Source organism: Loxodonta africana, chromosome 1, assembly GCF_030014295.1.
Source record: "Loxodonta africana isolate mLoxAfr1 chromosome 1, mLoxAfr1.hap2, whole genome shotgun sequence".
Lineage (NCBI taxonomy): Eukaryota > Metazoa > Chordata > Mammalia > Proboscidea > Elephantidae > Loxodonta > Loxodonta africana.
In genome coordinates, this window is record NC_087342.1 from 19,309,247 (window position 1) to 19,335,612 (window position 26,366).

Below are 26,366 nucleotides of genomic sequence, written 5' to 3' on the forward strand. Positions count from 1 at the left end.
ACCTACATAGGGCAGTTCCTTCTGTAGAAGCTGCTAGGAGGGAAGATTCACTTAAAAGGGACCTTTTGCAAGGTGGGCAGCTTTGATTGACTTGTCTAGTTGAAAGAGTTATAGTCCTAACTTTGTAGCTTCAGAGGGAGCTACCAAACCCTCATTCATTTATGTTCGTGATGATTAATTCATGATGTTTGGTTCCAAGTGATAAAAGGGGGTGGGCTTTTTCATCAAGTATGTTATGTGATTGTAAGGCAAAGAAAATAATTCAATTAGTAATACTATGTACACTATTATTAATAAGTTACAGCTCACCCAAACATTAGTAAATTTATGAGAGCGTCTTTGAACAGAAACAATGAAAGTAGAGTTGAATTGAGACTGTTTATAATATTTAATTTTAATTACAACTCGTATTTCCCCCTTTCATATAAAAATGACTGGAAATAAATAGCTCTTGCAATTACAATTCACTTAAAATTTGGAAACTAGTAAAGGTAACATAATATTGGTCTGACTTGAAATGTTGGAACAGAATACAGGGTACAGGAATCTCATGTTGAAGTGTAAATGACTGGAGGGTAGTAAAATTACCTTTTATTGATGCCTTTGTCATGTAAAATGCTGTGGTGGTTTTCTTTTTCTGCACCTCCACAATTGTGAGGGGATGTTATTTAACAAAAAGAGATGTTTTAAGGGATTTTTTTTTTTTTTTTTTAGGACAGAAGTTGAGTTGTCTATTCTAGTGGTCCCTAAATTTTTTGATTGTGCATCTTTTTAGTAGGAAAAAAAATTCACTCATACTTGAAATATGTGTTTTTGGTCTATATATGTATATATATAAAAAATACATATATGTATATTATTGTTTTTCTGTAGTATCTCAAAGCTCAATATAAACTTAAAGTGAAGTTCACGTAAAGCCATATTTCAAATCTTGAGCAATTTCCGGTATTTCCTTTCTTAACCAAGTTCTTACCAGAACTGATCAAACCATCATTGATTTGTTTGCCTTTTATCAGATGTTTCAGTGCTGTTATTTTTTTATTGTTCTATTTATACTTACCTTGATAGTATTTTCTTCAGTGAGTGGTTTCTTCAGGTACCATTTGTCCTTTTTTTTAGAGTTAGTTTAATTAAAACTAGATAGATTCCAGTGTTACGTTGTTAACTGCCATCGAGTCTGCACCTGACTCATGGCGACCCCATGTGCAACGGAACGAAGTGCTGCCCAGTCCTGTGCCATCCCGATGATTGGTTGCAGATCAGACCATTGTGATCCGTAGGGCTTTCACTGGCTGACTTTTGGAAGTGGATAGCTAGGCCTTTTTTCCTAGTCTGAAAGCTCCACTGAAACCTTTTCAGCAGCATAGCAACATGCAAGCCTTCACTGACAGATGGGTGGTGGCTGTGCTTGAGGAGCAGTGGTCAGGAACCAAATTCGAGTCTCCCACGTGGAAGGCAAAAATTCTACCACTGAACCACAAATACCCCCAGATAAAATCCGCAAATCCACGTAATTAGATGTAGATAAACCTGAATACACTGTTCAATTAGTTTGAAAACAACACTGTCAACATCCATGATTGTGGCATTCTCATTCTTCTTTCAGGATACCTTGAATATAGTTCATAATTCGTTAAGGTCTAACGTAACAGTTATCTAGTGAGTACACCTGTTCCTTGTTCCTACTCTTCAATTATTGACTATCTCATTATCTGACATTTAACATTCACAACAGTGGTAAATCTACTATCCTATTATTCTGTGCATTAATGACCCCACGGACTTGCACATCCTCGCAGCACAGCTTATCCGGGGTGCATGGAGGGAGAAGCGGGACTGCTCCCAGGGTATTTAACCCTGGCTCTCTCCCAGCATGCTCCACCTTCTGTCCCACACACAGGTATCAGGAGTGGGGTGCAGGCTGTGTTTGCCTCTGTGGAGCCGCCCCTGGCTGAGGCCACAGTGTACCTACCGCCTATCTTGTGAGAATAGCGCTGGAGCCAGATTGTCTGGGTTCAGATCCTGTTGCCCATCAAAGCTCTGTGACTTTAGGTGCATTATATATTATATCTGTGCCTTAGTTTAAATATTAAATGAGTTAATGAGTGTTAAATCCAGTACCTCACTCACAAATGTTAGTTTTATTTATTTTTTTATTTTTTAAAAAACAACTTTATTGAGGTATAGTTAACATACAGTAAACATACTGGGATTGGTGAACATGCTGTGTGATTTCAGTTCTTTGAAATTTGTTGAGATTTGCCAGTATATGATCTACTTAGTTATGTGTGGGCTTGAAACGAATGTACATTTTGCAGTTGTTGGGTACAGTGTTCTATATGTGTCCAGTTAGATTTAGTTTGTTCAAATGTAATATATCCTTAATGATTTTCTTTTAGCTGTCCTGTCTATTACTGAGAGAGATGTTAAAATTTCACAGTGATTGTTGATTTGTCTACTTCTCTTAATGGTTTTGTCAGTTTTATTTTTATAGAAATAAATATGCATAATACTGGTCAGCACAGCTTGACCAAGGCAAGGTCATGGAAGCTTTGTAGACACATCCAGACTCCCTGATGGACTGAATTACTGGGCTGAGGGCTGGGGACCATGGTCTCAGGGCACATCTAGCTCAATTGGCAAAATGTAGTTTATAAAGAAAATGTTCTACATTCTACTTTGACTGAGTAGCATCTGGGACCTTAAAAGCTTGTGAACAGGTGTCTAAGATATTCCAGGGGTCACACCCCGTCTGGAGCAAGGGAGAATAAAGAAAATCAAAGACACAAGGGAAAGATTAGTCCAAAGGACTAATGGACCACAACTACCACAGCCGCCACCAGACTGAGCCCAGCACAAATAGATGGTGCCTGGCTACCACCACTGACTGCTCTGACAGGGATCACAATAGAGGGCCCCCAGACAGAGCTGGAGAAAAATGTAAAACAAAATTCTAATTGACAAGAAAAGACCAGACTTACTGGTCTGACAGAGACTGGAGAAACCCCAAGAGTGTGGACACCCTTTTAACTCAGTACCGAAGCCACCCCTGAGGCTCAACCTTCAGCCAAAGATTAAAAAGATGCCCACAAAACGAAACTAAATGGGCACAAACTAATTTGCCCTGTAAAGCTTCATCTAAAAGTACAATTAAAAAAAAATCAGTGAATCATGAATGGCACATATGACTGTCAACTTACATGTGAGTGAACATTACTTCATTTAAAAAAACACAAAAAGAAATATAGAAATCTAATATTCCCCACATCATAATGGGTGGTTTTACACAATATGCTTTGGCGTCCACTAATCTGTTCAATTCAAATCCTCTAGTAAGTCTTAGGCAATGCGGGGAACTTGTGCTTAAAAAAAAAAAATTGTGCTTGAATTAATTTCTTTTAGTATAATTAAAGATGTAAGCATGCTCCAAGTTTATCTTCTTCTGCCTATGAAGGGATGTGGAATATAATCAAAGGCTTATTGAGTAAAATGAAAAGTTTATCTTCTAATAACTTTTTGCTTGCTTGCAGTTGCTTTTATTAAGTCTTAATTTAATTGTTCAGTAATGGTGTCAAACATAAAAGTTTTGTTCTCTATCAGCTTCTGTAACTTTAATCCGCACTTAAAGAAGCATTTCTTAAAATATGCAATTAGAGTTTATCACTTTTAAGCAGAATCCTGCTCCCCACTCCAAGCTTGGCCAAGCAATAAGGTAGGGCTTTTTTTTTTTTTGAAATGGCATCATATGAGCTAGCAAAGTGAAAGTAAGAAGTGACTTTTTCAGGACCAGATTTAGGCTGTAGGAAAACCAATCACCCAAGGGGAAAGGGAAACCAAAACCAGCAGGCACTTTTACCCCCACAGATCTACGAAGTAGGTGGCAGTACCCCCATTTTTGTGTGGAGATACGCAGAGAAGGTCTTAAAGTTTAAGGTGGCATTGGGTTTGAAGCTCAAGTTCACTCCTTGGATTTTGTTACTCCAGAACTAATGTTAATTCCACCGAAACCTTAAAACCCAAAACCCATTGCTGTTGATTTGATTCTGACTCACAGCAACTGTATAGAACAGAGTAGAACTGCCCCCACAGAGTTTCCAGGGAGTGCCTGGTGGATTCGAAGTGCCAACATTTTGGTTAGCAGCCGTAGCACTTAACCACCATACCACCAGGGTTTCCACTAAAACTTTTAGAGATGGCTAATTTTCTGTATCTAGTGTCCTTTGCCAGCTGTTTCTTCTACTTCGCTATTTCCCACCTAAGAATTCCTGGCATTCTTTGGAGCCTGTTTTAGGTCCTTATTTAAATTATTTTTGCAAGGTATTATTTTTCTTGAATCCAAATAATTCTTAGAATTTCTTTTTCTCTTTCAATGGTGTTGAGGAAGTGGAGTGAGGCTTCAAATCTCCAAAACTTTTAATTCTGTTGATGGAAAGTAAATTAAATGAACAGACTGGAAAAAATTTGGGTTATATAGTGTGGTTTATCTATATAAATGTAAAGAACTCACACAAATTTATAAGAGAAGGCTTCCAATAAATGGGCAAAGGATGTAGACATCTATTCACACAAGGAAAGTAAAATAACGAGCATTTTTAAATGTTATTTATTAATGAGCAAAAAAATGCAAAACACATTTTAATACCATTTTATACCTGCTGAGAAGGCAGTGGTGATTCAGTAGAGTTCTTGCCTTCCATGCAAGATACTGGTTTGATTCCTGGCCAGTGCATCTTAAGCACAGCCACCATCCATCTGTCAGTGGAGGCTTGTGTATTGCTATGATACTAAACAGGTTTTAGCAGAGCTTTCAGACTAAGATAGACTAGGAAGAATGGCCTGGCAATCTATTTCCAAATATCAGCCAATGAAAAAACCGTTTGGGTCACAACAGCCAAATTTTGTTGTGCATAGGGCCGCCATGAGTGGGGGCTGACTCAACGGCAGCTAACAACAACAACATACCTGTTGAAGTGGAAGGCACACACACATGCAAATTCCCAGTCATGGCAAAGTATTAGTAATTATTCCGGACAGTACAAATAGTCCTCTCTTTGAAAAAAGCTATATGGCAACATGAGTTAATTATGAAGCTCTTTATAAACTTTAACTTAATATCATTGAATAGAATATGCACAAATATGTTCATTTCTGCCTTATTTTAGAATAGGAAAACCTTGGATTCAATCTAAATAGCTAACATTGATTGAGTAGTTTATTATCGAATATTATGCAGTCATTAAAAACGTAAAGACTAGCTGATAGGAATGTAAAATCGTGAAGTCACTGTGGAAAACATTTTGTCAGTTTCTCAAAAAGTTGAACATAGAACTACCATATGACCTAGCAATTCCACTCCTCACTGTATGCCTAAAATAATGGAAAGCAGGAACTTAAACAGATATTGTACACCGTTGTTCATTGCAGCATTATTTGTGTTAGCCAGAAAGTGGAAACAACCCAAGTGCTCATGAACAGATGAGTGAATAAAGTGTGGTATAAACATACGATGAAGTAGTATTCAGCCATAAAGTGAATGAGTTTCTGGTACATGCTACAACATAGATGAACTTTGAAAAGATTATGCTGAATGAAATAAGTCAGCGCAAAAGGACAAATATTGTATGATCTCACTTTTATGAAATATCTAGAATAGGCAAATGTGTAGAGACCAAAGAAGATTAGCAGTTAGCAGGGACTCGGGAGAGTGGGAATGGGAAGTTAGTACTTTAAAAAGTACTGAGTTTCTGTTTGGGATGATAAAGTTTCGGAAATAAACGATGATGATGGATCCACAGCACTGAATGTAATTAATGTCACTGAATCGCACACTTAAAAAATGGTTAAAATGGCAAATTTTATTCAGGTAGCCCTCGACTTAAGACGTTTCCAGGTTACGACAATCGGCACTCACGGCTGTCCTTTTTTTCGTACATCTTATCATCAGTAATATGTTGCTGTGTTACCGTTCTCGTATGTTCACTTGCAGATGTTCAGTTTTGTGACTTACTGGTCACAACACTGCCGGGTTTATAAAGGTACTGATAACAAAAGGGGATAATAACGAAAAAAAAAAAGACTTAACGTTAGAACAACTTACAATGGCGTCATCAGAATGCGACCCCTGCCATAAGTTGGAGACTACCTGTATATATTTTACTACAATTAAAAAATTTTTTAAAGGTAAACGACTATAGAACAGCAGCTTATTATAAAATAAGTATGCTGATAGCTGTTATATTTTCATATATATTTTATACAATGGAAAGAATATGCAGAAATGAAAATTTTTAATTGCTTAGGGTGCTGGGATTATGATTATTGGATTTATTCTTCCAATTTTTTGAAAACATCATTTCTTCTTGTGTTCTATAGTTCTTTTTCTTCTGTCATTATTTTGCAAAATAGTTACAGGATGTTAGGTTCCTTCCAAAGAGACAGCCTTTTAAACTCCAGAGGTCCACCTTCATTCTTTTTCTCTCCTAGAGCTATGGCTGCTAACCAAAAGGTCAGCAGTCTGAATCCACCAGCTGCTCCTTGGAAACCCTACGGGGCAGTTCTGCTCTGTCATATAGGGTCACTATGAGTCAGAATTGACTTGACGGCATCGGGTTTTTTTGTAAGCAGTAATGATGATAGATTGTCATTTTAAATTCAGTATTGTTAACATCATTTAGGAAGTAACTTTTTTGTTTTATTTTGAGGTTAGGAAGTACCCAGCAAGGTCACTGATGAGTGTTTATTTTATTTTATTATAATGTTATATTCTGTAAAAATAACATGGTAGCCTCAGACCTCCTTGTCTAACTTTACAAAGTGGGAGAAGAATCGTTACCAGCATAAACAGCCCAAGGCTGATTGCTGTGAGGTGGAGGTCAGACGTACCTGCACCCTCCAACCTTTTAACCAACTCTGATAAAAAAAAAAAAATTATAAAAAAAAAATTTTTTTATAATGACACCAGCCGTCCATTACTGCCAAGGCACTCTCTACTCCTTTGATGGGTTTGATAATTTGTTGCGATGGCCACACAGAACTCACAGACTATACTTACAGTTATGGGGTTTATTGGGGAAGTAACAGGTTACAATTCAGCATTAGGAATGACTAAGGATACAGTTCTTCAATCAGGACAGCCTCTTCTCAGCCACGCCAGCAGATAGGCCTCCTTCTGGCCCTCACCCTCTAAGCCTAGCCTCTGCCCTGCTCAGGCAAGGGATGCAAAACCCTTTAGCTCCACCGTGTCTAGGGGACACTCCACTCTGCCTGTAAACTTCAGCTTGAAGGCACTCAGCTTTCTTATTCCATGGGTCAGCACACCCACTGTAACTGTGTTGCTCCACGGGCCAGGAAGCTCACTGCTCTGTCTTGCATCGGTCTCCTGGTTTTGCTGCTGACAGTTCTCTGCCACCACTTCTCACCGTCTTGCGCCATCTCCAGTGTTACAGCTCTCTCTCTCTCACACACCCTCTTGTCTCTCTCATGGGTTTAGGAGGTTCACAGTGCAGGGACCCCAGGTCCAAAGGACATGATCCGCTCCTATCTCTTCTTCTTGGTGGCAGTGAGGTCCCCCTTTCTCACTCTGGGATGGCTCATTTTAAGCCTAGCAGGGTGGCAAAACTGACCAGTTCCCTCATTAAGGTTCCATATGCCTTACATGCATGGTCTAACCCCACAAGGGTGCCGTGTACCTTATTTGTATTATTATTAGCAAACTGTCCGATCCCTTTGGTGGGCCACAAGCACCTTATTTGCATAGTCCCACCCAATCTTTTGGTAGGAGTTACAAGACCATGGGTAGAAAACAGGCTTTGAACTGGTTCTGCCCTGTTCAATCATGGCCAACGAGGTATCACTGGAACAGACCTGAATTTTTTAAACTTGGGTGATTTACCGTGGTACCCTGAATGGGAAAAATTATGGGTGGAAGGCCAGCTAGAAACTTAATCTCCCTCTTAGAAAACAGGGGCAGCATATACATTGCATAGCAACCAAATCTCTTGCCCTCGGATTTTGAGCACATTTGGAAACACCGCTGCCCCGCTTAAAGATGGTGGTGTCCCGCTCAAAGAAGGCAGCCAACCACAATGCATTGGATGTGTGTTGCTCTTTACTGTCTTATCAATAATCCAATCAGCAGGCTCCTGAAAGGGCTTACTACGCCTCTTCTGAGTCTCCCATTCCAGGGCTTCGACCGTAATTTTTCCTATTCTAGGTTCCGTGGTGAATCACTCAAATTGTAAAACTTTGAGTCTGGCCATAACTGAACCGATTCAAAGCCCTGTTGGAAAGACCATATAAAAGTGATCCACTGTTGACTGCTGTGACTGGGATTCCAACAGAGGGTCCTAGACAGAGCAGGGGAAAAATTGGAGAACAAAAAATCAAATTACAAAAAAAAGACCAGATTTACTGGTCTGACGAGACTGGAGGAACCCCCAAGACTATGGCCCTGAGACACCCTTCTGACCTGGAACTGAAGCCATTCCTGGAGACCACCTCCCAGCCAAACAATAAACAAGCCTGCAAAGTAAACAGTAACACCCAAGAGGAATGTATTCCATAAAACAATTGTAGATGAAAAGGGCAATATCTGCCCAAAAGCAAAGATGAGAAGGCAGATGGGGGGAGGGGGGTAGACAATCAGGACTAAAGGAAATGGGGAAACCAGGGCAGAAATGGGGAGAGTGCTGACACATTGTGGGGAATGAAACCAAGATCACGAAATACTTTTTGTACAAACTGTCGAGTGGGAAACAGATTTGCTCTGTAAGCGTTCATGTAATGCACACACAAAAAGAGATCCATCGTACTGTATTTGCATACAGAAAAAAGTGTGTTAAATATAAATGTAAAGCTTAAGAAATTATTGTAAAGCAAACACCCACATAACCACTACCCTGGTCAAGAAAGAGAACTATTTCTGTCACCTCAGAAATGTGTCTGCCTTTTGTAGTTGCAGTCTTCTCCTTCCTCCTGATAGAAACTTGACTTTTATGGTAATCACCAGGGAACACATCCCTAAATACTTTAGTTTTCCCTGCCTTTGGACTTTATCGAAGTGGAGATATGCTAATTTTCTTAAAAAAAAAAAAAAGTTGCCATATTCCAACTCTTGGCAGCCTCATGTGTGTCAGATTGTGCTCCATAGGGTTTTCAGGGGCTGTTTTTTGGTGGAAGTAGATCGCCAGGCCTTTCTTCTGAGGCAGTTCTGGGCAGACTCAAACCTCCAGCCTTTTGGTTAGCAGCTGGGTATGTTAATCATTGGTACCACCCGGGGACTTATAGCTTTACCATGTCTTTAATAAGAAATCTTAATAGGACTATCTATTAATATAGGTTTTGTGAAACTTTTACCTAATGCTTATCTATCCTGGCCCAGACTTAACACTGGCTATCATTTCTGATGCATTTTTTATAAGGAGGGAACATTTAATTATGGTATCTTGGGTCCCCTTTTGTTTATTAATTGGATTGCTTTCTTCACAAAATTAATCTGCTTCTCTTAAGGCTTATTTCCTTTTCTTTCATTATCGTGCTGATCGGAAGCTTCTTGATCATTTCTGTCAGTTTCTTAAATCTTTAGGAACGTATCTCTTCACAGAGTTTCCTTTATAGAATATGACCATGAGCAGACGTAATCATTTGCCTTCTAAATGTACGGAAATTTGTATATAGTAGAGCTGTTAATAGCAAATGAAGTTTCTAAAACTGTATGTTTAGTCAGAAATAGAAAACTGATTACTTTTTAGAAATCCTCATTCTGCGATAGATTTTAAGTATTTCAAAGCACTTTGAGTTTCTAGTCTTGTAGGACAAAGGTAGAAGGAATTCAGTACAAAAGCAATTTAAACTTTTTTCAGAATGGCTTATCTGAACCCATTCCCTATGTGCTGAAATCTGGTTTCAGGACTTCTAACCTGAAAAATGAGATTTTTAAATGACAAAAACTGCTTGTATCTGTATGGTGTTTTTATAATATGGTTTCGCGGACATCATTTCAGTTGATTCTCTCAACAACCCTATAAGGTAATAAGGACTGTTAATAACACTCTATTTTATTATAATTTCCCTGTAGAATAAAAACAGACCAAGAGGGGATGTTTGTTGGACTTTGCTGTTATAGCCACAGGACTAGTGAAAATAACTGGAACTTGAACCTTAAGCATCTATCTTTCAATTAAGGTCTTTTCTTTCCCTCCACAAGACCAACTATTACTGTGATACACAGTCAGAAGCTAGGCGTCTGAAGAAATCAATATTGTAAAGCAAAGTATTTAAACCCAGTCTAGGTCAATCAAGTGCCTTTTTTTTTACTCCAGTGACTTTTTAATTTGATTAGTTGAAACATCAGGTGAATTGAGTGGACATCCAAATGAATTCCATGCTGAGTTATTTAAAAACAAAATCTAGTTCCTGTCCTTAAAGGTAATGACTCATACATCTTAATTTTTAGTTTTCGTGGTAAAGAGACATTAGGCAACTTCTGTGCAACTTTGGGGAAAAGTGAGAGTTGTAGTCTTGGTCACTTGTGCAACGGCTGTCAGGGCCAGCCTTCTACCTTTGCCTCTTGAGAAAACAAAGGCTAAGTGCCTGGTCTGCAATGGGCACTCTCTGGGTCCATCAGGGTAGAAAGCAGGAGAACATAAAGTCAGGTTTCGCTGCTGTGAGTGGGCAGGTGTAATGTTTAAGGTGACTCATCAAACCCTTTTGAATGCATGGAGAAGGGAATATGACATTAAAAACTGAGTCTGTCATTCTTCGAGGGCATTTCAGGATCTGGGTATCGATAGATATAAGAAAATTGGAAAGATCTACAGTAAAACCTCACCAATTTGGACCAAATGCAGAATACAGTGTAAAATCTGCATTATTTTTTCTTTTTAAAGCAGTTTTATTTTCAAGTACACAGCAAAGATACAGCCTGTTTTTTTTTTTTAACTCGAAGAGAGATGATCATTATTGTTTTGTGTCCGTATTTTTGAACTTGCATAATACTGTAGTTCACATCAGTGCATTGTGATTTTTAGCAGTGTTGAGTCTCCCAGAAAGTCTCCCTATGTATCTGAATTCAACTCTTACTTTATAGATTAAAAAACTGAGCTATACTTTTATTTGCAGCCTAATTATTTAGTGGATCTGAATTTAAATGAGGTTTTCCTTGAAGTTTGATAATCTGATTCTTTTGATTGCCATAGTTATCCTGAAGAAATTAGGCCAAGAAAATATCTGTGTTGTGTTATCAAACGAAAAATTCCTAACTACTGAGATCCAACAATGTGTAAATTTTCCATTTTTGCTGTTATTAATTCTGTAGGGTGAGGTGAAGACTAAGCATGACAGAGTGTTTTGAATGCCTGATGTAGATTCTAAATACTGTGTTTTTAATAGTGGGAAGTAAATATTCTATATTTACTGGCAGTTTATTATAATTGCTTATGGCTTTAACTCTGAATTGGTTTCTGTTCCAAGAAAGTGTATGTAAAAATAATGTTTATCAGTCAAATAGAAGTTGAAATGTGGAATTTGGTTGTTTGTAAATTTTAGATTTGCAAAGTTGTAGTCTTTTACTGCATTGGGGACATTTTTTTTTTTTCTCTCTTTAATTTTAGTAAAAAATCCCAGAAGTGGGATGAAATGAACATCCTGGCAACATACCATCCAGCAGACAAAGACTACGGTCTAATGAAAATAGATGAACCTAGCACTCCTTACCATAGGTAATGTTACGTCGACATTCGACTTTTTGACTTGTTTTCATTTTACATTTGAGCTCAGCTTCTGGATAACAGCTGATTTGAATTTGTGTTTGATTTTATGTTTGGTACTGGAGTAGTAGTTAATAACCCAACTACATATTTTTGTATAACAGTATAAATAATGTATAATTTTAAAATTATGGAATGCATTTTGTGCATTATAATTACAACAGTGAACATTTATTTGTTGCACCTCAGTGGTCCCTAGCTGCTAATGACACTGAGAGTAGTTTCCCCTCCCTTAGAATAATCTGTTTCTGGAAAGGAAGATGAGATTTAGGCTTGTTTGCTTCCCAGGTAGAAATCAGGGGCTTTTGCAATCTATTTGCAGAAAGGGATAACTGCACAGGTGTTTTGTTAACACAGTGGAAGGCAAGTGATCATTACTATTGTTTCATGTCCTTATTTTTGAATTTACATAATAGTTTAGTTCAGGTAATTGCATTGTGATTTTTGGCAGCTTTTAAAATGGATTGTGAGATGATAGTGTGTAACAGTAATCAGTATGAAGACAAAAATAAAATGACAAAAATTATGAGAAATGGCGATTTTAAATAAGTAGAAATATTTAAATTATTCCCTAACTTGTATTGGAGAAAATAAAAATTTCCAGGGCTAAACTAATTTTGTCATTGAAGTAACACAAAATAAACCTAGTAATTACTGCTAAAAATAGGGCTAAATTTTATACTTTAAATCTGTGGAAGAAAACTTTGAAAGTTCACTTGAGATTACTTGAAATAGCGAAAACAGTAAAAATTAGAATAAACGTGAAGATGTTAAAGACGATGACAAAGGTAGAAAGATAATGGAAATAGGTGCAGGTACTAAAGCCGGATAGTAGTCAAGTTCAAGGGAAGAAATAAACACATCGTTTATTTAAAAAAAAAAAAAAATTATATCTTTATTTTTCCCCTAAGTACAGGCAGGTACTTTAAAACATATTTTAAAACTTTTATTGTATCATAAGCCAAATCAGGACTTTCTTCCTTTGCAATAGATGTAGTAGCCATCACTTATTTATTTGTGTTGATTGGGGATAATTATTCTAGAAGAATCTAAAAAAAAAAAAAAAAAAAGTAGCCATTATTTTTAGAGTGTTGATATTTAAAATATAATAAATTTGGATGGTAGATAATTTGATAGTGCTTTTTTTTTTCCCTTCACTTTACCTAGATCCTTCCTCTGAGAGTTGCTGAAAAGTGATTTGATCTTTAAGTAATTGAGGCTAGTGCTTGCATGTATGCGCAAATATATCTGCCCAGCTTTTATCAATTCAGGACTTGATTTTTATTAGTTCCTTTTCTGGCTTTTTTTTTTTTTTTTTTTATGTAATAGAAGATGATGTTTTTAATATAAAGATCATGTTACACTACCCAAAAAACTCAACTTTTAGTATAAAGTCATTGCTTGTATAGATATACACACAGACACACACAGTTCATCTGTAAATTTTATAACCTAGTATTTTCTATAGAACAATTTGCAACTTGACACATTGTTTATATTACCTACTCGATTTAATTCAATCCAATAATGTAAATGAGTTTGCTTCAACTTGCCTTGGGAAAAAGACCATCATCTAAACTAGTGCACTTAATTTATTTCCCTAATTAACCAAGGAAGTTCTACATCAGTAGTTTTTTAAATATATACCTGAGTTCTGCTTTTTGTGTACCTTTCAGTGGCTTGAGAATGTCCATTTTTGCAGTGAGGTGGGGAGCAAGATTTTCATTAGTGGATAGACTTGGAAAGCTAAAAAGCTTTTAAATTTCCTGAATTACATATTTAGGATCTAATTTTTGTTATTTTATCTAGTCCTATGTCTGATAGACAATTTTTCTCTGCCTTCAGGCTGATATACAAATATTCTAAAACCAGACAGGGTTGTGTGCTTTGTCTTTGTTCGTTTTTTTCTTTTTTTAAATTATTTGTTCCCTTCCATGAGGTGGAATACTTTAAGCTTGGTAGTATTTTTTTTTTTTTAGATGATTCAGGTTTCCAGTAATTTTATGGTTATCAGTTAGATGGTTTTCTTGATTGGTGCTATGCTTTTGAATATTTGCATTGAAGAGAAACACATTAAACTTCAAAGATGACAACAGAGCTATAAAAATGTTTGTATTTTAACTACGGCAGTAGAGTGATATTTCTCTGTCTTGTTTTTCTGGTGGCAAAATTGTGTTTCGGGTATCATTAATGATAATATGCTTGTCATCCTAGTATGATCGGTGATGATGAAGATGCGTTGAGTGACTCCGAAGCCACTGAAGCCATGAATCCTGATGTCTTAGCTAAGAAGTAAGTACTGAGGACTGTAAAGCCTTTTCACTTGCGCTGTTTTTAATCGTTCACACTTAAAGATATTTTACTTTGCTTTACTTGTGCAATAAGAAACATGCTAAGCTTATCTGGATTTTTATACCAACTTTATCATCTTATTCATTAAAGTCAAGGTACGCAGGTGGCAGGAAGGTTAGAGTACTTTAACCTGAGATACCAAGGTGTGTCACTTCCCTGTGGGTTTTTAATATCCTGCCACCTGGGTTTTAAAGATGGAAGTGAGAAAATAAGTAAATTGATAAAACAAACGTTATCTTCCTTTGCTAGTTGTTGATTTCTAGCATCATTTCCACCCTCTTGCTTTTCATTTTCCTCATTAGGTCACAGCTAGCGTTAGTAATGATCTTCAGATGCTTTTATGAGACTCAGTGGTTGAATATGCTGCTTTACTAATGTACCACAACGTTGACTTCTGTGTAAATGACTCTTCTGTAGATTAGCTGCTGTTGAAGGCTCGGAGCCAAAATACCGGATTCAGGAACAAGAAAGCAGCGGGGAAGAGGAGGATGACCTCTCGCCTGAAGAACGAGGTAGTTTGTTTCCTTCAGGGCTTTCATCATTACCCTGATCATTTTTGCCAAGAGAAACCCCTTCTTTGGAAGGTTGGCAAATGGTTGGCCTTTTGGGGAAGTGCAAGGGTTGGGGGGAGAATGGGGAGCAGTATTTTTATAATTCAGATTTTGTTTGTTGTATAATGGTTTTTCCCCCTGGTTTTAAGAATTTGGGTAAATATTACCATCCTTAAAGGAGTTATAAATGCTCCTTCATTGGCACTTTTTAGTGCCTAGTACAGAGCAGATCAGGGACGATTATTCAATAAGCAAGGTAAGCACCAGCGTACTTGTGCTTACTTACTAATCTGTAGTGAACAATTGCACTTTTTTTTCACCACATGAAAGATTCTGCTTCTAGGTGTGGCTGGCATCTGTCTCTCTCCCAGCCCCACAGTAACTTCCTACAGAATCAAAGCTTCTTTTCACATGTTCAGTCCCTAACGGGTGGATGACCCAGTAAGTAAGGTAAGCATGGGCTTACTTATGCTTATTTAATAATTTGGAGGCAGCGTGATGAAACTCATGTGAAATTGTTCACTACAGATTAGTAAGCACAAGTAAGCCTGTGCTTATCTTGCTTATTAGATAGTCTGCCCTGGTTTTGAGAGCCATTGAGTGTTCGGATGATCTTTAAGTAGGTATAAGAAGTAATTTCCCAATTGCTTGTGCTTTTGCACTATTTGGAACAATGGTGAAACTTATCAAGTGAACCATTTGATAGACGTAGAGTGAAGGTCTTTATTAGGGCCCATTGAATGAAAAGAGCAGGAGTGTCATAGGGAAGGAGAGAAAGATAGCCCTCTCTCTAATAGGAATGGAAGAGGGTCTCATAGCCTGTATAGCACGTATACACACGGTTAGGCATTGTTACCCACGTCATGGTTTCTCTGGTTTTACATACACAGTGGTTACCTGTGGGTGGAGAGGTGGAAGGGAAGATACTTCACCTTGTTGCTTTTTCTCCTTTTGAACTATGTGAATGTAAATCTTCTCAAGGATTTAAAAATTGTTTATATAGTTTATTTTCAACTGTTTTTAAAAAGAAAAACCGTGTCTATGTAGAGGGAAAAGAAAAAAGATGCAAGAAAACACACACACCTAAAAAAAAAAGAAGGAAAAAAGTACAGCCATAGTGCACTTGAAGCCTTGAAATGTGGGGACTACCCATATGGTTCAGAAGTTCACAAGCTTCAGAACTAAGACTGCTAGTAATTTGCTAGTTAACTGTCAGGATCTTTGTCATGTTTAGCTGCTGAAGTATGATTCACTGTTTTTTCCTATAATCTTCGTATTATAACCTGTACAACAAAAATGACATTATGAGCCTGATTGTCATAGGAGAGAAATTTTACACATAGCAAATGTTTAAGTTGTGTTATATTACTTCTACCCTCAGTGACTACCTATCTTTTTTCCCAAAAAATACCTCAACAAGTTCTTGAAAGACGTTCCAAATAGAAATTGTTTCTGGAGGTTTTTTCCTCATTACTGTCTAAAAGCATGCATTATTGAGATCAGGGAATTTATTAACCTAAAACCCTTTTTATCTGTTGGTTTTCATTAGGAGATAATTTTTCCTCAAATTGTGGTTCCATGACTCAACCAGTAGGGGGAGCTATGTGTCTAGTCCGATGCCTCTAATTCCCACTGACAGAGTTACTGACTTCTATAGGTATTTGTTGTTGTTTATTGTTGGTAGAAATTCTTAGCAAATCAACCCATTTACAAAATAAGCTCATTAACATGTGCCTAGTCAGTTATAGCCAGACGTTGTATAAAATCATTTGAGTGTTGAAAGTACATATATTTGACAAAATCATAAAGTTTTATGTTTTTACACTATTTTTAATATAGTGAGTTTTAGCTGTATAATGGAAAACAGTATTAAAATTTCAGCTTAAGTGGTAACCTTTTCTTCCTTATCTAAAGAAACACTTCACCTTTGGTCATTCACTGTCCCGTTACCTTGTTTTGTTTTCTTCAGAGCATTTATGAAAATGTGTTTTATTTATTTGTTAAATTGTTGATTTTCACCGTTAGAATGTAAACTTCAGGAGAGAAGTTATCTCCATGAGAATGTGCCTGGCACGTAGTAGGCACTGATGGGTTATTTTATGAATGTATGATAATTTTGGGGAAACCCTAGTGGAGTAGTGGTTAAGGTTGGCAGTTCGAATCCACCAGGTGCTCTTTGGAAACCCTATGGGGCAGTTCTACTCTGTCCTATAGGGTAGTTATAAGTCGGAATCTACTCGATGGCAACGGGTTTGGATGGGTTTTTTTTTTATAATTTTGAAAGGTACAGTTGTGACCTGGCACTCCTACATAAAAAAAGCTATCTTTTGTCTTATAACAATTAATATTGGCTGTTGAGTCAGACCTAAATTTGTGTTCCAGGTATGCCACTTAGCTAATTTGCTCAATTTCTTTGACCCTCAGTTTCTTCATTTCTGGATTTTTAGCTATAAGAATGTTTGCTTTAGAGCTAAGTGAGATAAAGCATTTTAAAGCACTTCACACTGATCCTGGCGTATGGTAAGTGCTCAGTAAATACTAACTTTCAATAATTTAAAATAATCAGGAGATTCCCTGTTATATTATTTTACAAAAGAGAAAAAGGAAGTACAGAGAGGATGATTCGCTTACTGAGTTCACACGCGTGATTGGCAATTATTAAAGCTGGGTCCAAAACTTAAATCTTCTCGTACTCTGTGCATTATGTTGTTCTGCCAAACAAAGATTATAGATAAAGTTAATATAAGTATTCAAAGGCAGTTGAGACCGCTTATATTAGCAGCTTACGATGAAATGAATATATTAAGTATTTTTAAATTTTATAATAAATTTTAACTGTTCCAAAACTATATAATAAGCAAAACCAAGTTGAATATTTCTTAGAACTGGAAAGAAATAACTTTCCTAGACTGTGGAAATATAACTCACAAAAGAGAAATACTTTTAGTATCAACCCTGGGAATAAGAAACTGCAAGTTAAAATAGCATCTGGTACCTTTCTTTTCTTTCAGATCAATAAAAATTAAAAAGACTGGTAATTTCTCGTTTGATGTAGATGTAGGGAAGTAGGTTACTTACACTGTTGGTGGGTCACGTAAAATGCTTTGGCCTTTCTGGAGGGCACTGTAACAGTGTACACCAAAAGCTTTAAAGGGAAGTATACACCTTTGATCTAGCAATTCCATTTCCCAGGGTTTAGTCCAGTGTTTTTCAAATCCTTAAGCAAATCCTACTCAGTATACACGTACACATACAATTAGAAAAATAAAATTTCACAAAACAATACTCACCTTTACTGTGTGATAAGCAAACGCAAACTCATAGATGTCGAGTCAATTCTGACTCTCAGCGACCCTATAGGACAGAGTAGAACTGGCCCATAGAGTTTTCAAGGAGTGACTGGTGAATTCGAACTACTGACCTTTTGGCTAGCAGCCAGACTGTGCCGCCAGAGCTCCACTATATGTGATACATTCCAGTTTATTCTGTTTTCTTTCTTTCTTTCTTTTAATACTGCCTGTACCCCACTGAAGAGTCATCATGCATAGTATGAAAAACATTAGTTTATATTGAAAAATAATAGAAGAAATACACAGGAATGTATGTATATTACATTATGGAAACATGGAAAACAAAAAAGGGGAAATTAGAAATCTTTGACAAAGAATAGGGGATTAAGTTTTAACCAATACTGTATAACTTTTAAAATGATATAAATCTGTTTTGCATATGGGAGAATATTTTCTATGTGGCATGTATTAAGTAAGGGACAAACCCCACCTTCATCTCTAATTGTGTGTAAGGATCAGCGTATGAATCCAAACCCCAGAATGTGGAGATTGATCCAGTCCTACTTCTTTATCCTCATCGCCAGCTGCCCAAGCAGTACTCTCTTTCCAACCCTAATGAAATGTTGTGTCAGACCTCGCCAAACTTTAGGGGGTGGGAGATGAGAATCACCATCAGCTCAAAGCTGATTCCTGTGAAGTAGAGATCAGACATACCTCCACTTTCTAATCTTTTTACAAATTCTGACACTAGCCGTTCTTCCCTTGGTATTCTCCTTCTCTGCTGGGTTCGATAATTCGTTGCAATGGCCAAACAGAACTCACAGACCATACTCATAATTATGGGGTTTATTAGGGAAGTAACAGGCTACAATTCAGGATCAAGATCAATTTGGAAGCAACAGGAATGACTCAGGAGACAGGATAGAGTTTGTCAGTCAGAACAGCTTTCAGCCTCTCAGCTTCTTGCTGTGCCCACAGGCAGGCAGGCCTTGCTTTCAGGTGTGTCTGCTGGCGGCCCTCACTCTCAGCGTCTGCCCCGCTCAGGCAAGTGTTACAGCTCTTTAGCTCCACCAATAAGTGCCCAGGAAGCATCCTGCCTGCAGGCACTCAGTTCTCTCACTCTCTGCATTGGTGAGTCTACTGCAGCTACCTTTCTCTGTGGACTGAGAAGCCCACCACAGCTATCTCTTGCCAGTGTCCTGGTTCTCGCCACTCGTGCCATCTTGCACCATCTCGTGCTGTCCCATGCTGTCTGTTTCCGCTATTACAGCACTGTCTCTCCTGAGCATAGGAGGTTCTTAGCACAGGGATCCTGGATCCAAGGGACGTGCTCCACTCCTGGCTCTTCTTCATGATCATGAGGTCCCCCCTCAACCACCATGGGATTGGCTCTTTTAAGCTTAGCAGGATAGCAAAACTGACCAATCCCCTCAGTAGGCCACAGACACCTTATTTGCATAGTCACTGTCCAATCCCTACAAGAATTTCACCTTATTTACATAATGGGAGTTACAAGACCATGGCTAAAAACGCCATATAAATGAAATTCACTGCACTGCATATAGCCACCGTGAGCTGGGTCAGAACTAACAAGTTAAAAGGACACAGTCCTTCATACTACCAAATAGGTAGATGTCAGCCACAGGTTTGAGGAGTCCATAGGACACCCCAACCTTCTGACCTGCTGACCAGATTCTGGGCTGTTTTCCTACTACCCCCCTCAGGATGCCAGCCACAAGCTTGAGAGTCCACATGACACACTCACTTCCTGACTTGCTGACTCCTACTGGCCCTTTGGGTTCACACAGAGAGTATACCATACTTAAAACTACAAATTTACTGCAACCAAAAAGATTACAAATGAAAAGACACATAGGGTGAGGTCTGGGAAGCTTCCCAACATGGAGCTTCTATGTCCCAAGGAACACGTTACCCTCCCGAGAGTAGATGTTCTCACCAACCAGGAAACTCTTGCCAGCTAGGAAGCTCATCTGAGCCTTAGGGTTCAGGGCTTTTATCAGCCTCCCCTTGTGGCCATGATAGACTGTATCACGCCTCCTGAGGCTAGTCAACATTGAGCCCCCCAGTAATCCCTCTTGGTCTGGACAGCCCCCACTCATTAGCCTCAGTGTGGTCCTGCTCTCAGGAACTGAGAACAAAGGCCAAATTGCTTTCTGCACCTCACCGTCCAGATATGTGATTGTCTAAACTGGGACACTTTTAAGAGTTAAAGCGTTGCTATTAATGGTTACATCAGATAATAGGCGTAAACTGAAACAACACTGGGTAAGTTGGGATGCATGGTTGTGGCAACTGTGTATCAAGTGAAAAAAATAGTCTCTCTAGCCATATATGGTTAATTTTTATAAAACATATTTTTGGAAAAAAGCCAAGTCATAAAGTACTGTTAATGGTGATTTTTGAGTAAAGAAATTAGAAGTTTTTATGTTGTTGGTTTTTGGTTTTTAGTTTCTTCTATGAACATGTGTTACTTTGTAATGAGTAAAACTCGCAGCCATTGAGTTGATTCCGTCTCATAGCAACCCTATAGGACAGAGTAGAACTGCTCCCGTAGAGTTTCCAAGGAGTGCCTGGTGGATTCGAACTGCCGACCCTTTGGTAAGCAGCCGTAGCACTTAACCACTATGCCACCAGGGTTTCCAATGAGTAAAAGTACCTTTTTATTAAATTTATCAGTGGTATTGGAAGCAATTAGAACCATTATTTTTGTCATTTTTGTAATATTGCTTTTACATCATCTGACTACCCGAATGGCATCACAAAAAATTTAGTCATGAGGGTTTGGCCTTTTTATTGTTTTTTCTCTTACTTTCCTCCACAATAAGGTACCCTCAAAGAGCAAAACAAATCACCAGAGTAATTTATAAGTAGAGAAGAGGAGAGATGCTGGACCAGATCTTGGTCATGTGAGGCAAATGTTTATGGGAAGATGATATGGATGACTCAGAACTTTCCTTCTCTCCCAACTCAAAGAGAGGCTGAAAAGGGATTGCTAGTGACATGAACTGTAAATACCTGTTTTTAAAATAGAAGTGTAGATGATGATAAAAAAAAAAAAAAAAAAGCTTAGAGGGAATTAGAAGACATTGAGAAAGTACTCTGAATAACCTTTAGTCTTGAAAAAAAAATCTGCTCACTTACAAAGTGAAATCTTGATGCTAATTAGTGTGTATCAAAATGAAGTGACAGTGTACTGAGTTTTTCTAAAAATAAATTCAAAGGGTTGATGTTTATGTTGAGAGATGTCTATGCTTTCTTGGCATTAAAATATTTTATGAATACTTTAATAAACAATGGTGAATGCATTTTAATGCTTTTAATTGAGAAAATAAACAGTTGACAATTTTATGTGGACCCTCTTTTTTTTTTTTTTTAGAAATTGAAAGATTGTGTAATTATTTCTTAAACAGTTGCTCTTTAAAGTGATGTTTACTAATAATACGTGGTCAGTTTGTGGAATTTCTGCCAGCTTTATGTTTCTGTGGTGAAGACTATAAATGAAATAATAATCTAGAATCCCTTCGCCATTCCTTTATTACAGGTTTTTCTTAAAATTACTCTGGGAATTTTTAGCTCCTAAAAATTCTGGAAATCCTGAGGTTATGTTTTTAGCTGGCAGTGTTTTTTAAATTGTGGTGGTTTCTTAATGGATAATAAGGATTTTTTTAAAGGAATTTTTAAAATAAAGAAGTAGAAAACTGGGAAAAATGAGAAGTATCCCATAGTTCCTTGGCCCAGAATTAACTGCCATTAATTGTCTTATTTTTTGTGTATATGTGTTTGTGTGGTGTGTGTGTACGCACATGGGCACAGGGATTCTGTTGTTTCTGTGTGCCATCTAGTTGATTCTGACTCATAGCAACCCAGTGTGACAGCAGAACTACCCCATTGTTTCCTCATCTTTACTGGAGCAGGTCATTCTCCCATGGAGCCTCTGGGTAGATTCAAACCCTCACCTTTCAGTTAACACCCAAGTGCTTAACCATTACACCACCACAGCTCCTTTCAGAGCTTATACATAATCGTATATATGTTATTATAGCTTACTTTTTTCCTATTCAGCCTTTTCTGGATAATTTTTCCATATCTTTAAATATTCCTCACGAATATAATTTCTACTGTCTCTATCTTATTCCTGTTCTTTCATAGATATGTGTTTGAACCATCTCAAGCAGGTGTTGGCAGACTTTTCCTGTAAAGGGTCAGATAGTAAATATTTTGGGTTTTGCCTGCCATGCAGTCTCTTAAAATTACTCAACTTTGCTATTGAGCATGAAAGCAGTGTTAGACATTACAAAAATGAATGAGCATGACTATGTTCTAATAAAACTGTATTTACAAAACAGGCTTGGGGTATAGTTTAGTTTGCCACTTCTTGAGCTAAAGACTTCCTAAGCCTGCTATTACTCTGTCTCATAGAAAAAAAGCGACAGTTTGAAATGAAAAGGAAGCTTCACTACAACGAAGGACTGAATATTAAATTAGCTAGACAATTAATTTCAAAGGACCTACATGATGATGAGGATGATGAAGATGAAGAGATGCTGGAGGCTACGGATGGAGAAAGGATGAATATGGAAGAATCAAATCAAGGTTAGATGTTTTGAAAATATCACTAAGACTTTTGTAATCCTTTGTGCCTGAAATAATATACTGTTTTGCTTTAAACTTGTGAAGGACTTCAGAAGATTTTGCTGTGATTCATTTTTTGACTGTGCCAAAAGTTTCTAAAATTTCAGCCCTTGTAGCCAGTTTCCAAATAATAAAGCTTTTATGCCCAAAGATGATTTAAGACCATTTGTTGGTCTTAGATCATATGGCTATATTTTAGTGATTTACTTGGCTTTAGGCGATGATGTAGTCTATATTTTGTTTGGAGTGTTCAGGGTCATATTTTATTTGTCATAATATTTAATCTAAATTTTGTTAATCTAAATTAAAGTTTGAACTTTTTAAAAAGAAACATTTTTAATATGAAAGATTTGTTTTGACATCCCTTGAGTTACAAAGTATGTTGTATCTTTCCAGTGTTGGTTCTTTTGACTGTTGGATGAACAAGTTATTTGATTGATCTTTTTTTTTTTTAAATAGTCTTTGCAGCCTAGCAAATCTTGATCAGATTCATAGGAAATAGATTTTGTTTATTTATTTTTCATGAATTATTACTCTGGTATTCAGTGAAGGGTAATCTTCCGTGCCACTAATGCAAATTTTTGTACCCATTACCTACTCTTTGTGCTTGCAAAGTGATGTTTTTTAGTGGAGGTATAACTTAACTCTTTAATTTGTTGTGCCTAGGATGATTAAGTCTTAGGAAAGTAGTTATTACGCTGTTTGGGTGAACACAGTATGAAATCTCAGCGATTCTGTGACAGGTCCTGAAGAGTCACTGTCTCACTATAATTTCATGGTCCCAGTGGTTTTTTTATTCCATGTTATGCTTTAGCCTTTTGTACCGTTTCACGCACCATTTTCATTTCCAGTGTATATACCATATATTTTGGGGAAACTTCATCTTAAGTAGTTGTTACATGTCTTCTTTCTCCCTCTTTTTAAGTCTTTTATTCTTTGTTAGTTGACTTATCTCCTAATTGCCCTAGGGTCTTTGTTTTCCGTTTTACTAATGTTTTGGTGGCTTCTTTATACATTCAAAGTGAATGTTAACTTTGGTTAAAACTTTTCATCAGATTCTACTCAGACTTCTCCGTATCCATTCCTAGTGACTGTAGCAGAATGCTAGGAGTACCCCTCATTTGCCACTGGAAATTTGTGCTAGCACCACTGTGCCAGAGATTTAAAGGGATTTCTTTAATTTTTTTTAAGAGCCATGGCTTTTGAACAACAACTCTGGGCTTTTACCCATCTTTGCTTATAAAATATTATATTTCACGGATTTTGTATATAAAATATATTTTTTCATTTGTTTTAAGTGTAACAGATGTTTAAAATTTTCATTAGCTTCATGCTTGATTTTTTTCATTGGAGATAAAACACTCCTTATGTAGGCTATATCCTCTTTAACATCATGAAGTCCACAAGGATAGGGAAGACTAAAGAGTCTTAGGGAAGTCAGAGCCTTCCCAACCCTCCTTCCCTTTTGGGACTTTTATCTTACCACTCTTGAAATCTCCAGGAACCCATTACCTTTTTTTTTTTTACTGTTACCAAATTTTAGTTTCTTTTTTTAAATTTTGATTGTGCTTTAAGTGAAAGTTTACAAATCAAGTCAGTTTCTCATACAAAAATTTATGTACACCTTGCTATAACTCCTAGTTGCTCTCCCCCTAATAAGACAGCACACTCCTTCCCTCCACTCTCTATTTTCATGTCCATTCGGCCAGCTTCTGACCCCTTCATCTCCCCTCCAGACAGGAGCTGCCCACATGTTCTCATGTGTCTACTTGTTCCAAGAAGCTCACTCCTCACCAGTGTCATTTTCTATACTATAGTCCAGTCCAATCCCTTTCTGAAGAGCTGGCTTGGGAATGGTTCCTGTCTTGGGCTAACAGACGGTCTGGGGACCGTGACCTCCAGGGTCCTTCTAGTCTCAGTCAGACCATTAAGCCTGGTCTTTCCATGAGAATTTGAGGAACCCGTTACTTTTTGAGCATTAAAGTTCTCCTCCCTCTCCCCATCCCTACCTCCTTATTCCTATTTTTATAAAAAGGAGAGTGGCATGCTTGGACTCGGAAGAGATAGAGTTTTGAGATAATAAATGTAAATCTGGTTTTTATTGCTTGGTACATTTTACTTGTAATAAAATCTTAGCTGTCTGCCTATGATTTATTCACAGACAGGTTCAGTCTGGAACCTGTTTCTTCCGGCACCAAGGGGCTCCTTCTGTTCTGCACTTTAGGATACTTAGGAGCTGTACAGTTCTTTCATGTTAGCATATGTGAAGTATAACCTTGTTTGCATTTTAAATCTTTATCATTCATGCCAACGGTAGGGAACTTTAGCTCAGGTAGTTCCAAAGTTGGCAATGCACAGCAAGTAGATTACATTGACTTTATTTTGTCTTTGCAGGGTCTACTACGAGTGACCAGCAGCAGAACAAATCATAGTTCATAGAAGGGATTTGTTCAGCACCGCAGTTGTCAGATACAAACGCTGTTACTATAATACACTGCTTCTTGTTCTCTACAATTCATGACTTAAGTACTGAAATGTATACCAGTTATAATATATTGCCAAGAATTAAATGGTAACCTTAGAGACTGATTAGACTGAAAATGCCTAATTGCTACATATATTCTTGTGCCTAGTACTTCACCACAAAAAAAGCATAATGTCATTAGCCCAAAACGACATTACTTTTATAAGAACACTGGTTAATTTGTATATTATATAGCTTTTTATGCTTTAGAGGTTAAACTATCTTTTGATGGGGAGGGGAACTAATTTATTTTCTTCTAGATGTGGTTCTCTTATAAAAAGGTTTTTTGGTTTTTTTGTTTTTAATCAAAAGCCAATTGAAATAACAGATTGTATAGGCCAGTATTCAGGCTGAAAAGTATTTTAACACTTGTCTTCAACTTGATTTGTCTGTTTAATTGAAAAAGATTCTAAGTTACTGTTGCATTTTCTTGGCCTACTACCTTTAAAATTCTTGAGTTTCTTTGTGTTTACAAAGAAAGGATTGAACCTTTTCTCATCAAAACTAGCTTTTTTTCCACAAATAAATTATTGGGTGAAACTTGCACGTAAGTCTGCTCTGTTGTTTGTATACTAGTTGGGCAGATTTCAGATCCATTGGGTTTTTTTTTTTCTTTAAAAAACAAATATAATTCTAAAATAGCTGTCACAGTATTCCCTTCATGTACCTTCTTTACCTCCTTGCTGTGTTTCTCATTCCCTCGCACACACACAATTCTCTATAAAGTATCCTAAAGATTGTCAGTACATTGGGAACTCTTTCTTCTCCTATGTATTCTGTCATTTGCTGCAACAATGAAATTCTTATTTTGACCATCAATGCCTATTGGTTCTAATATGTAGAGAAAATAAATTGAGTAGCAGCAGTGCTATAGACAGAAATACAATTCAGCTGCTGAATGTCTACACCTCCCTGGTTTACAGCTTGCTAATTTTATTGCTGTTATTAGTTAATTGTTTGACGTAACTAGATCTTAGAAAACAACTGAGGTTTTTGCATGATGAGAGAATTGTGTGTACCCGGTGCTATGATTATAGTTCCTGAATGTACACGGAAGCAAGCTAGAACATGTCTTGATAGAAAAACTTTGAATAGTCCCTGCCTTAAGGGAATATGATAAGGTATGCTGTAACAAATGAACTTTATTCTTTTAACACATTAAGAATTATTTGAATTTTTTCCTGAAATCAAGTGCAGTTCCTGTGTATCTTGGTTTGGTGATGGTTTTATT

General features: G+C 37.2%; 1 protein-coding gene and 1 non-coding gene across 2 annotated transcripts in view; both read left to right on the plus strand.

Moving 5' to 3' along the window:
* Positions 1-25,681, plus strand: part of PPP1R2 (protein phosphatase 1 regulatory inhibitor subunit 2) — a 28,118-nt gene extending 2,437 nt beyond the window's left edge. The window contains exons 2-6 of the mRNA XM_003412928.4: positions 11,610-11,717; positions 13,980-14,057; positions 14,535-14,629; positions 22,399-22,572; positions 25,006-25,681. Coding sequence (XP_003412976.1) covers positions 11,610-11,717; positions 13,980-14,057; positions 14,535-14,629; positions 22,399-22,572; positions 25,006-25,043 — 493 coding nt within the window. The 3' untranslated portion in view covers positions 25,044-25,681. The remainder of the gene's footprint in view (positions 1-11,609; positions 11,718-13,979; positions 14,058-14,534; positions 14,630-22,398; positions 22,573-25,005) is intronic.
* LOC111751469 (U6atac minor spliceosomal RNA) lies at positions 15,424-15,548 on the plus strand. The gene has a single exon (XR_002786587.1). It is a non-coding gene; the product is annotated as a U6atac minor spliceosomal RNA (small nuclear RNA).
* Positions 25,682-26,366: the final 685 nt, after the last annotated feature.